Source organism: Ambystoma mexicanum, chromosome 3q (genome assembly GCF_040938575.1).
Source record: "Ambystoma mexicanum isolate Mex_15411 chromosome 3q, UKY_AmexF1_1, whole genome shotgun sequence".
NCBI lineage: Eukaryota > Metazoa > Chordata > Amphibia > Caudata > Ambystomatidae > Ambystoma > Ambystoma mexicanum.
Window position 1 is genome coordinate 179,451,094 of NC_090926.1, and position 13,193 is coordinate 179,464,286.

General features: G+C 47.4%; 1 protein-coding gene across 1 annotated transcript in view; it reads left to right on the forward strand.

The window, feature by feature from the left end:
- LOC138581824 (transmembrane protease serine 12-like) overlaps window positions 1-13,193 on the forward strand; it is a 1,241,011-nt gene that overhangs the window by 980,033 nt on the left and 247,785 nt on the right. The window contains exon 4 of the mRNA XM_069652823.1: window positions 5,137-5,279. Coding sequence (XP_069508924.1) covers window positions 5,137-5,279 — 143 coding nt within the window. The remainder of the gene's footprint in view (window positions 1-5,136; window positions 5,280-13,193) is intronic.

A 13,193-nucleotide genomic window follows, 5' to 3' on the forward strand; every position in this document is an offset into this window, starting at 1 on the left:
CCGGGCTCAGATCCCCTTGTGACTTGTTTGCCTCCCTCTAGCGGGTGCACTACGGCATTTTGTGAAGACACTGTTTCTTGTCGTATTCACAGGCTTAATGTCTTTTTAAACAATGTTCAGTGGATACTTTTCTGCCTCCCTCTGTCGGGTTCACTACGGTCAATCACATAGATTTCCTTTTGCTACTTTCGCTGCTCAAAGTCTTTTGAATGTATAGAGCATTTTACGAGACTCCTATATGACCAATTTGACCCCTTTTGTTAGAGCCCTCCTTAGGCCTTCAGGTATCGGTAGTTTCACAACAGCAGGATTTACCAGAGTCTCTCGACTGAGCACCCATGTGGTGATGATCCCTCTTGCAGCTGGTTTCCCCTAACACAAAAATGTCCCTTCAACTCTCTTCTTTAGCCACTTTGCAACTTTCATTCAACACAGTTCAGTTTCTTATCAGCTCTCCCCTCGATTCACTGACTGTGATGAACTGCTTGGCTTCTTTGGTGCTTGGAATCAAGGACGGTACCACAGTAGCAGTTGTCTCTCTCTGTCCTGCTTATATGCGTAGGCAGGCTCCTTGAACCATTGACATCTGCCGCTACACACGTTAGCTTTTGTCTGTGGTCGTACAGTTCTTTGCCAGGAGGTTTTGCAGGTCGGAATTGGAAAGGGCAATGGTCACTTCTCTACTTGTCACACCTTCGGTGCTTGCCGCCTTTCTGCTCCTCTTGAATTGCTGTGTTTGATTAGCCGTCTCGTTGTGCGGTCTGCCTTGCTTCTCTTGTGCTCTCGTGCTCCACCTTTTATCCCTGCAGGGGAAAGGAAAGTGCCGTCAGGTGTGTGTCGTTCTGATTACTTGCCTGACTCTGCCTGACCCTTGTGTTGGGACATGCCAGGTAAACGGCTCGGGGGTTAGTCCGTTGTCTTTCGTAGTGGGTGAAAGTGCTTGTGTCGGAAAGGGGGCGGGGGCAGTGTTTATAATTGTCCTATGGGGTAGGAGAAGTGCTATATGGAATGACAACCCTTGTGCTCAGGGTTTTGATAAACTCAGAAGGGTGAGGTTGATAAAATTTGTGAGACAGATGGGAATGAACGGGATTATTATTATGAAGAGAACAAGTGTGAGGATGGTAATGTTTTGTCTGAGCAGCTGAGGAGTGCAGGTACAGAATAGGAAAACAAGGGTTCTGGGAATTGTGGTTTTTATTAGATAAGGAGGGGTTGTTGGGTTTGGACAGGGGAGATCTAATGGGAGGAAGGGAGGTAGATGTAGTACAGCCTACAAAGGTTTCAGGGATCTCGCCCTCCTCTCTCCCTTCTCCAGTATAATACTGTGTCTCCCCTGGGTTATTCCCCTGAGCACAACCGGGGCTCCCCATCCAGGCGAACCTTTATCACTCTTTCGCCCCCAGGGCTGGGATCTGAGCATGTCAGCCCTCCTTTGGCCACCTAAATAAGGGTTTCTCGAGGTTTGCTTGGGAGAATACCCTCAGGTTTCTCATAGCGCCCACACGGGCCAACTATATGCCAGAGGCGTATGGCTTCCAGGGGAGAAAACGTTGCATATCAAGCCGGTCAGATTGCACAGCGAGTAGAGTGCTTGCTTTGAAATCCATGCAGAACCTGCCGACGCAGGTTTGAATTCCAGCAGGGCCAAACTCAGCCTTTTATCCTTCTGAGGTCAATAAATGAGTGCCACACACTGTGTGTAATAATAAGCAGCGCTCAGATGCCTGAAGGTTCGTAGCGCTATATAAATGAAATTATTATTATTATTACTATGAACGTCCTGGAACTATGGGCATTTTTCTGGGCTCTAAAGTCTTTTAAGGCTGAGCTCTTCGGAAAGGTGGTTAGAGTCCTCACGGACAACATGTCCACCATGTATTACATCAAGAAGCAGGGCAGGACGAGGTTGCCGTCCTCTTTCTGGATGCACAGAACCTGTGGTGCTTGGCCATGCTCACCGGATGTTACTAGTCCCATTCCACCTGGCAGGTGTTCAAAACACCATCCCAGACACTCAGCAGGGAGCTGTGTTCCTGCCATGAGTGGGAGCTCCAGCAAGCTCAAGCCTCCCAGATCTTCAGCAAGTGGGGACAGCCTCAGATCGACCTGTTTGCAAGAGCAGCCATTACCAAGTGTCAGCGGTTTGCCAGCCAGTATCCACAGGCATGTATTCTGGGGGACGCCTTCTCATGTACATGGAAAGCACTAGTCCTTTACGCATTCCTGCCAATTCTGCAGCTCCTATGTGTGATCAACACACTCAAACTATGCTGCTGCAAGATGATCCCCATTTCACCGGCGTGGCCCAGACAGATCTGGTACCCGGTCCTTCTTCACCTGTCAATGGTGCTGGCCATCAAGCTTCTGCCTCTTCTGCTATCCAGAAAAGGAGGGGCAATCCTGCACCACGACCCAGCGACCCTGGACCTGTCGGCCTGGCTCCTGCAGCCTTAGAATTTGGCCATTTCTAACTGCCGTTAGAATGCAAGAAGATTCTAGCCAAGGCCAGGGCTCTGTCTACATTTGCATGGTACAAACATAAGTTGAAGCATATTACAGTGTGGTGCCAGTCACAGAAGATCTCTCCACAGCGTGTCACAGCACCGCAACTTCTACCTTTCCTGCTCTCGCTGGATAAGGCTGGCCTTGCTCATGCATCCATCAAAGTATACTTAGCTGCAATATCCCGGTATACCCGGGCTCCTGGTGAGCGCTACCTGTGGTCTCACAGACTAGTGAAGGAGTTCCTCCAGGGCCTCTTCAAACCATTCCCTCCGGTGAAGGCTCCTGCCCCAGCATGGTAGTTGAATGTGGTCCTGTCCAAACTGATGCGTGCTCTGTTTGAGCCTGTGTATCGGACATCTCTGAAGTTCCTTTCTTGGAAGACTGCCATCCTAGTGGCGATCACCTCAGCCAGGCGCGTTGGAGAAATCCAGGCTCCATACTTTTCTATCCATCAAGCCAAGGTGGTCCTAACTCATTCGTCCTTTATGCCAAAGTTCCTGTCTGACTTTTATTTTAACAAACCTTTGGTCTTACCAGTTTTCTTTGCAAACCCGTCTACGCCTGCCGAAAGGTCTTTGCATTCACTGGACGTGTCGCGTCCCTTGAAATTCTATGTGGCACTTACTAAACAATTTCAAAAGACTTCTCAACTTTGTCAACTTTGGACCTGTGGGGCATGGGAAGGCCCTGTCAAAGGCTTCCAACTCCAGGTGGCTCATGCACTGCCATAAATTGGCCAACCGACCATTGCAGGCCGCTGAGAGCCCATTCCACCAGTGCCATCGCTTCAACTACGGCGTTCCTCTCTGGTGTTCCCTTGCTGGATATCTGCAGGGCTGCTATGTGGAGGTCTACCCACACCTTCACAAGGTTCTACTGTGTCGACAGAGATCCCAGGGAGGAGTCTTGTGTTGGCCATGAAGTGCTTCACACCCTGTTTGCATGAGGTGAGTCTGTTCCAGGGGTAAGTGTATTGCTTCTGTTGAGCCTTGCCGCCTCCCGTGGTTGTGTAAGTGTACTGCTGTTTATCGTATTCATAGCATGTGAATCCATGTAAAACCCTGTGCTAGAGAAGGAACAAGTTACTTATCTGTAACTCTGTTCTCCAGCATGGGTCATCAGAGGTGGAGCTAAAGAGGCCCAATGTCATCGGCTGGTGAAGTATGACCCATGAGTGACAGCAATAGGCTATTTAAGCGACAAGCAATTTTTAGCTTAAACTATACTTCTTTATATTACCGAGGAGTCAAGCCTAACAATGGGGAATATTCATAGCATGTGAATCCATGTAAGGCCTGTGCTGAAGAACAAGAGTTACCAGTAAGTAACCTGTTCCTTCATAACATGGTGCCGTCACCTAATATTCATTGCATTTACATCGCTGGCTCGCTTGGTCAAATATCATAATTTCCCACGTACACATCCTTGCACCGTCTAATCATGTGCTTTGAGACTTTTTGTGCTTCCATCTCTGCAGTGCGTAATGTGCCCTTTCTAATCACAATGCCTTGTGGTCTTTCTCACTTCCCAGTGCCAACAAACAAGGCCACCGCTCCAGCGCCTTATTACATTTCTAACTTATTTCATGTCAGTTCACGCGTACATTTTGTATGCACATTTCCCCCTTTTGTGCTTTTTGCACAATCATTCATCAAAAGACATTGGGCAGATTTGCAAAAATGTTTTGCCTCAAGTGATGAGCAGCGCACACACATCTCATCACATGCGCCAAAAAAGTTGCGACTAGTTTTGTCCTATTCTCAAAAGGCATCTGCTTGGGCGCATCACACATATGAACATTCAGATTAACTTTTCCACACTCTTTGTGCAAATAAGGAGGCGTTTCTGCACAATTGAATGTGCATCCTGTATTCACACACGGGATGGGCTTTGAAATGCGCAGATATTAGACACATTCACCTGTACCTGTTGGGTAAAGGTGAAGGGGATGTGCAAAGCAGGAAAGGGTCCCGCTTACACCTGCTCACTGTGTCCAATCATGTGCCATGGGTCTTTCTGTGCTCCCATGTTAGCAGTGAGTCACTTTCTATTCGCAATGCCTCACAGTCTTTGTCACTTCCCAGTGCTAAGAAACATGGCTACCTTTCTAACGTCTTATTACATCGCAGTTCATGGTGCCATTCATAACTTATTTCATGGCAATTCACGTGTGCATACGTTTTTGGCAAATCTGATTAGAGCTGTCTGTATAGACTGAACACACTAACATTCAGAGGAGTAATTTCTCCTGAAATGTCGGGGTTGGGAAGTGCACGACAGGCTCATTTTGAAAGTAATGATCTGCAGGAGAGTGTAGCAAAGGAGTGCTTCACATTTCTGCTTTTGAGGAAAGTGCTTCCTGTGGCCTTAACTTTGGGATCAAGGTGGACATAGCCAATACATGGATTCTGGTGCACCCAGACCCAGTCATTTTCTACATGTGTAATATTTACATTGCAAGAGCCAAGTTTCTTTCAATGTATACAATTATGGCTGAACATAATTTGCAAAGAAATCTTGAACATTGACGAGAGGTATCATTTGGACAGGTTTCAGGCCCGTTTGAATCTGTAGCGTGCAAAATGTGCACATTTTGTACACCTCAAAATGTATCCTCTCCCATTCCAGGCCATCCATCACCTGATCTGCTTGAAGCCCAAGTGGACCTGATCCCCAGAGAGATATGTAATCAGGATGATTGGTATGCTGGAGTTATCGGTGAAGGTATGATTTGTGCAGGCTTTGAAAGTGGCGGAATTGATGCTTGTCAGGTAACTATGATGTTCTGCTTTATGGTCTTATAAATATAATTGATTAGATGTTCATTTTATTTGCTACAATTATTACCTTTTGTGTTTCAACTGTGCTGTGATTTTGCTGCCAGGCACTGACTGTCTTGCTTCCCTGAATGTATGTTCAGACATTTATGACGAGCCCCTAGATGTCGTCCCTTCTCCCCGAGGGGGAGTCCCTTCCCGTAAGGCCAGGGAGGTGAGGCCATTACCCGATAGTCCCCCTGGGGCTTGTACAACCTAAGACAAAAGATATGGGAACCTTAAACCTGAAGAAACTAAGATCCCTAGTATTTCCCCAATTGTATGCTTCGTTTGTGGAGAAAAAGGACATTTAGCTAGGCAGTGTCCCTCCAATAGGAAGGACAAACCCATGGAAGTAGGTTAGATGACTGGAGATTGTGGACAGGCGCATTATAAATGCCATATCATATAATATCTTCTTCCAGCGCCAGCTGCTTTGGAATAGTTTTTCTCCCATTAGAATGCACTGTGCGTTGTCGTCGACTCGTGCCCCTAGAAGGCCTCCCTCCACCCCGCGAGTATGACGTCATCATCTGTATATATAGCACGCACTGTGCCCATTACTTTAGTTCCATTTTTCCGCTGAACAGTTTGCTTCGGATCAGTTCATTGAATTATCGTTTTGACAGTTATTATTCGGAATGTTGACTACAAAAACTGGATTTAACAAATGCCGAGACTGTGGGGCCAAGATGTCCATCACTGGCCCACGCCTTATTTGTCTCCGGTGTCTCATGCTCAAACACAAGACTGAAGACTGCAGTTACTGTCAGTCCATGACAGGGAAGGCACTAAAGGAGAGGAAGGGGAAACTTGCTTCAGGTAGGCCCTTATCTAAATCTCCATTGTCGATTCCTTCGAAGAGTAGATCTTCTGATGAAAGGAGCTTGAAGGGGGATTCACCACTGTGGAAGCGTTCCAAGAAATGCTTGAGGTTTCAGAACTAGTTCACGACACTCGTAGTCCTCAGCTTCTTGTAAGAAGGCTAAGAAAAGGCGTTGTAGATCCAATTCAATGTCTTCTGACTCCTCCCCCAAACGCAAAGTATCATGCCCAGGTAATTTGGCCTCTAAGGCTGAGTGGGAGGATTTTCGCCTCTGTATGCTAAAGATTTTTGAGAAGGTTGCTTCTCCCACCCTTTCTAAAAAGCCGAAGAAGGCCTATGATCCCATTGTGCCTTGCAAGGCCGAGAAGGTGTCCATCAAGGTTTCACCCGCCCTCGAACCTGGGATCAAAACCTTCGACCCCTCATGTAGACTCAAAGCCTTGGGACAAGGAAAGGTCTAGGCCTCTTTCCTCTGTCATTCCATCGAGTCCCGGGTTGGGTTATTCGACGCCGAAGCCTGTAACCAGTGAAGGTTTTTAAACGTCTCCCGAAGAAATTCTTTTTTAAGTCGATGTCTTTATTTTTTAGAAGGATGAGTCTTCTGACCAGCACACCCCTGTTTTTGGGCTTCAATTTGGTACCCAAAAGGTCCCTGATGCTCTGATTTCAGAAGAGTCTACGGTGGAACATCTTATAGACTCTCTAAAAGATGCAAGTGGTCTAGATACCTCTCATGAGGTGGTGTTTGCTTCTTCAGATCCTGATGATCATGCAGAGGCCTCTTACAGAACACTTATGAATAGAGTGACTGGGTATCTAGGATGGGGAAGGCCTGCCCCTGTTTGTCAGCAGGATAATTGCTAATTGGGAATCCCCCGATACAAACCCTGCAGTGAGTAAGAACCTTGCTAGGAAATACAAGGAATCTAGTGTGAATCCTGACTTTTTGTCCAAGCATCCAATGCCTTAAAGTCTTTTAGTGCAGGCTGCTACCTCATCATCAAGGGCTTCCGACTACCACACTATTCCACCTGACAGGGACGAAACAAAATTTGACACGCTGGTCAAGAGAGGTTTCTCTGCCAGTACCATGGCGCTAAATTCCATCAATTCTACTTGTACCCAGGCCAAATGTACATTCATGTTATGGGATGTTATAGCTATGGTGGCTGAACATATCCCAGAAGGGGAGGAAAGGGATGGTTTCCTAAATATCATTAAGGATGGAAAGGAGGACATTTGCGAGTCTCTGCAGTCTGGCCTTTATTCTGCCGACAGTGTCAGCAGGGTTATGGCTGCTAGTACTGATTTGCGCAGGTTTGCATGGCTGCGTAAGTCTAGCTTTGCTGCGCCTGATGTTCAATACAGATTATTGAACATGCCTTTCAATGCTTTACATCTGTTCGGAAGCAATGTGGATGAAAGTTTGGAAAAACTTCAGTCACCCAAAGTGGCAGAAAAATCACTCTGCATGGCAATAAGACAACCACAGCAGCCCCATCTGACTCCCCAAGGTTGGAGGAGCTGCCCCTTTCAATATTATACATCTTTCGGAAGGGCAAGGGGTCAGGCCAGCCAAAGGGGCCAGCAAAAACTTCCTTTAGGATGACGAGGTCATGGTAGAAAGGCCGCCCAAGCTGCAAACTCTTTGCCATCAGCTGCCCCGACAGCTACCCCAAAACCTCTCTGAGGCCTTAGTCTGCAGGTTGTGGGAGGCAGGTTTACTCAGCATTTGGAAGAATGATGGGGCATTACTTCCGATGCTTGGGCGTTGCAACCGGCAGCCCAGTGTTGCTGCCTCTCTTTCTTAAAAACTCCTCTAGATCAACCAGCAGGGAGCCACTCCCTCAAGGTTCCAGATCCATTCATTCTGCAGGAGGTATCCATCCTGCTGGAGAAAGGTGCTTCCACACTTTTTGATCCCCATGAAAGACAGAGGATTGAGACCCATTTTGGAATTGAGAAACCTGAACAAGTTCCTCAGGAAGCACAAGTTCAAAATGGTTACTCTTTCTCAGATGCTTCTGGCCCTCCAGCTCCAGGATTAGATGGTATCATTGGAACTTCAGGATGCTTACTTTCATGTGCCTATTAATCAGAAGCACAGAAAGTACCTGAGGTTCGCCATTGGCGGTTCTCACTTCCACTTTCGGATTCTGCCATTTGGGCTCACCTCCACCCCAAGGGTTGATGGCAGTAGTGGCAGCAAGTCTTAGCAGGAGAGGGATTCACATCTACTCCTACCTGGACAATTGGCTGATCAGGGCACGTTCCCCCAAACAGGTCCTGGAACATCTCAGCATCATCTGCCACTCTCTCCACAAACTTGGCTTATCCCTCAATTTCAAGAAGTCCCACATGATACCTTCTCAAAAGCTTCAATTCATTGGAGCGGTCCTGGATGCTTCCTCAGGAAAAGCCTTGCCACCCGAGGTGAGGGCTCAACACATTCAGCAGATGGTTATCAAGTTTCAGAATGCCCAACGTCTTCCAGCCTTTGATTTTTTGACGTTGCTCGGCCTCATGGCATCCTGCATTTTCCTGGTGCCAGAGTCTCGTCTGAAAATGAGGTCTTTCCTGTAGGCCCTCACGTCCCAGTGGTCTCAGTTCTCCAGCAGAATGACAGACCTACTTCAGGTCCCGAGCAAGGTCCTGCAGGATCTCCTGTGGTGGGCCTGCTTGGAGAACGTACTGAAAGGGGAACCTTTCTGGCAACCATGGCCGGAGACAACGGTAGTTACGGATGCTTCCCTAACGGATTGAGGGGCCCATGCCAACTATCTGACAATCAGCGGTTGTTGATCTCCATCAGAGTCCAAACTACACATCAACCTTTTGCAACTGAGGGCAATCAGGCTAGCGCTGATGGCCTTTCTGCCTTCTGTATGGGGGAAGAATGTCCTGAGAATGGCAGACAAAACAGTGGTCATGTACTACCTCAACAATTGAGGAGATGTAGGGTCACTACCACTGTGCAGCGAGGCAATGCAGCTCTGGTTTTGGGCACTACAAGAAGGAATCTCTCTCACGGCCGTTCACCTTGCTGGAGAGGAGAACACGGTGGCAGACGCTCTGAGCAGGCAGAGCACCGTCTCCCACGAGTGGGAATTAGCTAAGTAAGTCCTGCAAGAGATTTTCAACCCTTTGGGGAACCTCTCAAGTGGGTCTGTTTGTGTCTATTGTCAACAGGCAGTGCGACCTGTCCTGCTCCAGGGAATTCCTCCAAAAGGAGTTCTGAGAGACGCGTTCATAGTGCAGTCGGAATTTCCACTCCTGTATGCGTTTCCTCCAGTCCTTGTCATTCCCCACGTCATCAGGTGGCTCAGGAAGTTCGGGAAAAGCATGATCCTGATTGCTCCAGATTGGGCCAGGAGGATGTGGTACCTAGACCTTCTGGACATGTCCATCTGCCCTGCATTTCGTCTTCGCCATCTTCTCAAGAGGGAGGTTGCATTCTCCATCCAGAGATCAGGGCTCTCAACCTTCATGCATGGTGTCTGAAAGGTTGAGATACAAGGATTGGCACCTCCCGGAATATGTAATAGAAGAGTTGCTTTCAGCTAGAAGACCAGCAAAAATGTCTCTGTACCGCTGCTGTTGGAATACGTTTTGCAGCTGGTGCAGATCTAAGAATGTGAATCGTTTTGCTTGCGGACACACCGGTGGTGCCCTTTTTTGTTTGATTTGGCCCATCAGGGACTTCAGGTTGCCACTGTAAAAGACTACCTACAAGCTCTCTATTTTTAAGCGCTTGGCAGAGCAGGGATCCTATTTTAAGATCCCTATTGTTGTCCATATTTTGAAGGTACTTACTAATAGGTTCTCACCAGTCCCTTTCATTCTACCAGTGTGGGATCTGAACCTTGTACTGAAATTCCTTATGGGTGCTCCTTTTGAGCTATTGCATTCATGTCCTCTAACGATGTTAACCCTCAAAACTGTTTTCGTAACAGCCATTACATCGGCATGTAGAGTCAGTAAATTACAAGCTGTTTCATGTAAGCCTCCTTTTACAAGGAGATGGTTATTTTGAGGATCTATCCTACCTTTCTAGCTAAGGTAGTTTCTGAATTTCACCTAACTCAAAAGTTTGTACTTCCTACTTTCTACCCGTCACCACATCCCACCAAGGAGGAAGAGAGGCTACATTGTCTTGATTCTAGGGGGGCCTTGAGTTTTTACATCTCCAGGTTTGTGAAACTGAGACATGACGACCAACTTTTTGTGGGTTTCGCAGGTCATAGATTAGGACTAGCTGTGACCAAGCAAACCTTGTCCTGCTGGATTATACTCTGTATATGAGAATGCTACAATTTAGTGTGTAAAGACGTTCCTGCTGGCTTACGAGCACCCTCTGCTAGGGGTGTGGCCACTTCATTGGCTTTACAGAGGGGAGTACCAGTACAAGACATTTGTGCTGCTGCTACTTTCTCCTCTCTGCATACTTTTACTAAATATTTTTGCCTGGACTCTGCATCGGGACAGGAGGCAGCATTTGGGAAGGCTGTTTTTTACAGCATTAATGGCAAATAAATTCTTGTTGCCACCTTCTACATCATACTGCTTTTGGAGTGTATCAAAGATGAGGAATAAGTGGGAGGACTCAATCCATTCGAAGAACAAATTACTTACCTCTGGTAATGTTCTTTCGATTGGATGTTCCTCCCAGGTATTCATCATTGCCCCTCCCATCCTGCCCCTCAGTAGAATTCCTGTGTATTACACCTTCCTCTTGTTTACCTTCTGTTCTTTTTGACCTTGTGAATATCTGTGCTTTCGAAGAGAGAGAAAACTAGAACTGAAGTAATGGGCGCAGTGTGCTATATAAACAGACAGTGATGTCGTACTCGAGGTTGGTCGGAGGCTGTCGAGGGGCACGAGTCGTCAACACCGCACAACACCCTCTACTGGGAGAACACATTTTCTGAAGCAGCTGGCGCTGGAAGGAGATATCAAAGATGAGGAATATGTGGGAGGAACATCCAATCGAAAGAACATTACCAGGGGTAAGCCATTTGTTCTACTCTGCTAGAGACATGGGAAGAGAAGTTCCCACCCACCACACCGATCTGCAATTAGGATTCCAACCTAAAAACCCCATGTAAGAAGCTAGAATGAGAAACCAGCTGCAAAAGGGGAAGGGTATGTGATGAATCCCCCCAGGGTATTGTCACTGCTACCATGAGGGAATCCCGTTCCCATGAGGCCAAGGAGGTGAGGGCGCTACCCTGTGGTCCCACTCAGGGTGGTACTCAGCGTGTGGATCTAATGGGGAGGGAAGTACTCGGCAGTGATGGCTGCCTTGGAGGAACGTGGTATTCACCCCCTTCATTTCTGTCCTCTCCTCTCCTCCCACTCAGTCTGCTATGGTTCCCCACACCTCTATGTATCTCTGTAGAGGACTTCATTCATACAAATCTTACTGAGACAAGGAAGAGTGATGCTCACCCATGAAGAGTGCATACAATGGGGGTCATTACGACCCAGGCGGTAAGTACGCCAACTTTACCACCATGGTGTAAACTATGTTTACACCATGGTGGATGGCGGATTTACCGCCCCATTCCAAGGTGAGTGGGGCGGTAAATCCCCATTTCCCATTTTACCCTTCCCCATTGTCATTTTTGCCCCATAGGGCATAATGGGAGTAGGGAAGGCGCTAATTACGCCACCGTAAATTACGGTGGCGTAATTAGCACCAAGGCGGTTTAGCGCGATGGATTTTAATGGCTGCTAGAAGCAGCCGTTAAAATCGGAATCAGGCGTTAAGGGTTAATGACGGCGTTAACCCTTAACGCCTGAGTTGTAATGAGGCCCAATCACTGTTAGGGAGAATTCTCCAAAATGGCTAATTTCCTTTATCTACTGAGTCCCTCAGCAGCTTCGCTGGATTTCTAGGATTTATTTGTTTCACCTGGTAAGAGTGTGAGCCTTTTTGTCCCACTCTTCCATGTGTTTTGCTGTGTGTGTTTAACATTTTTGTGTTCATAGACTGTGGAGCCTCACCTACTACATAGGCATCATCTTTTTATTGTTTGTTACACAGCACCTACAGTGCAGTGACACAGGGTTGTCTTTTTAAGACTTCCCAACTCAGACTCCATTTTCTGGGACTGACTACTGTCTCCCAGAACATGTAAAATTGCCATTGACTTTATTAGTCTTTATAAAACCACAGACCCAGTACAAACTATCTTACATAGAGTACTGGAAAGGGTTAATAGTTATCCCTTTTTGTCTGTCTCTCATGGAACATTGTTTCGTTCCCTTTTCATTAAGACTTGGCTTGTGGCAGTGGTATCTACCCTATTTTTCCTACCGCGGTTGTTTTAAATAGCCTTGGTATTGTTTTAGGCTACCTTAGTAGACTTGAACTTAAACCCGCTGGACCACATTTACTTTTATTTGGTTCCGACTAGGTTTATTCACCATTTCTTTTTGTAAAGGTCTTTCTCGTGTTTTACTCTGCACGCCAAACCAGGTTTGGTCCCTTTGTTCGCCGACCTTTGACGGGCTCCTGCACAGAAGCCCTCCTTAGGCGCCTGAAAATCTGGCTAGGCAGGATGTGAGGGAGGGGTTTTAGGACCCATGCCATGGGTTCCCTTGGTGACCCAGGTCGCACTCCTGTTTGATTGGCTGAGTGACTGTCCCGCCAGGACAGCAACCCTGCTGTGTGATTGACAGCCAGGCTGAGTGAATGGGGGAAAACTGCAGGGAAGGCAGGTCTCTGGGACTGAGAAGGCAGAGTCGCCACTGGATCGAGAGAACCGAAGAGAAGCTGACAGAAGAGGACCTCTACCACGACTGAACTTCCCAGTGAAGCCCTGCTGCGAGTCCGAATCTCCAAACGTCGACAGGGAAGATCTTCAAGGAATCTTCTCCCCTTGAGCTGGTGGGATCAACCAGTTCGCCAAACTGCAAGCCAGGCCTCCCTCCTCTGGTTGAATTTGCTGTGCACAGCTACAGTGAAACGGATAGCCAGGAGGATCAGACCCTGCTTGGGTTTTAAGGAGCGCACCTTTTATTTGTCGTTTTGTTCCGCT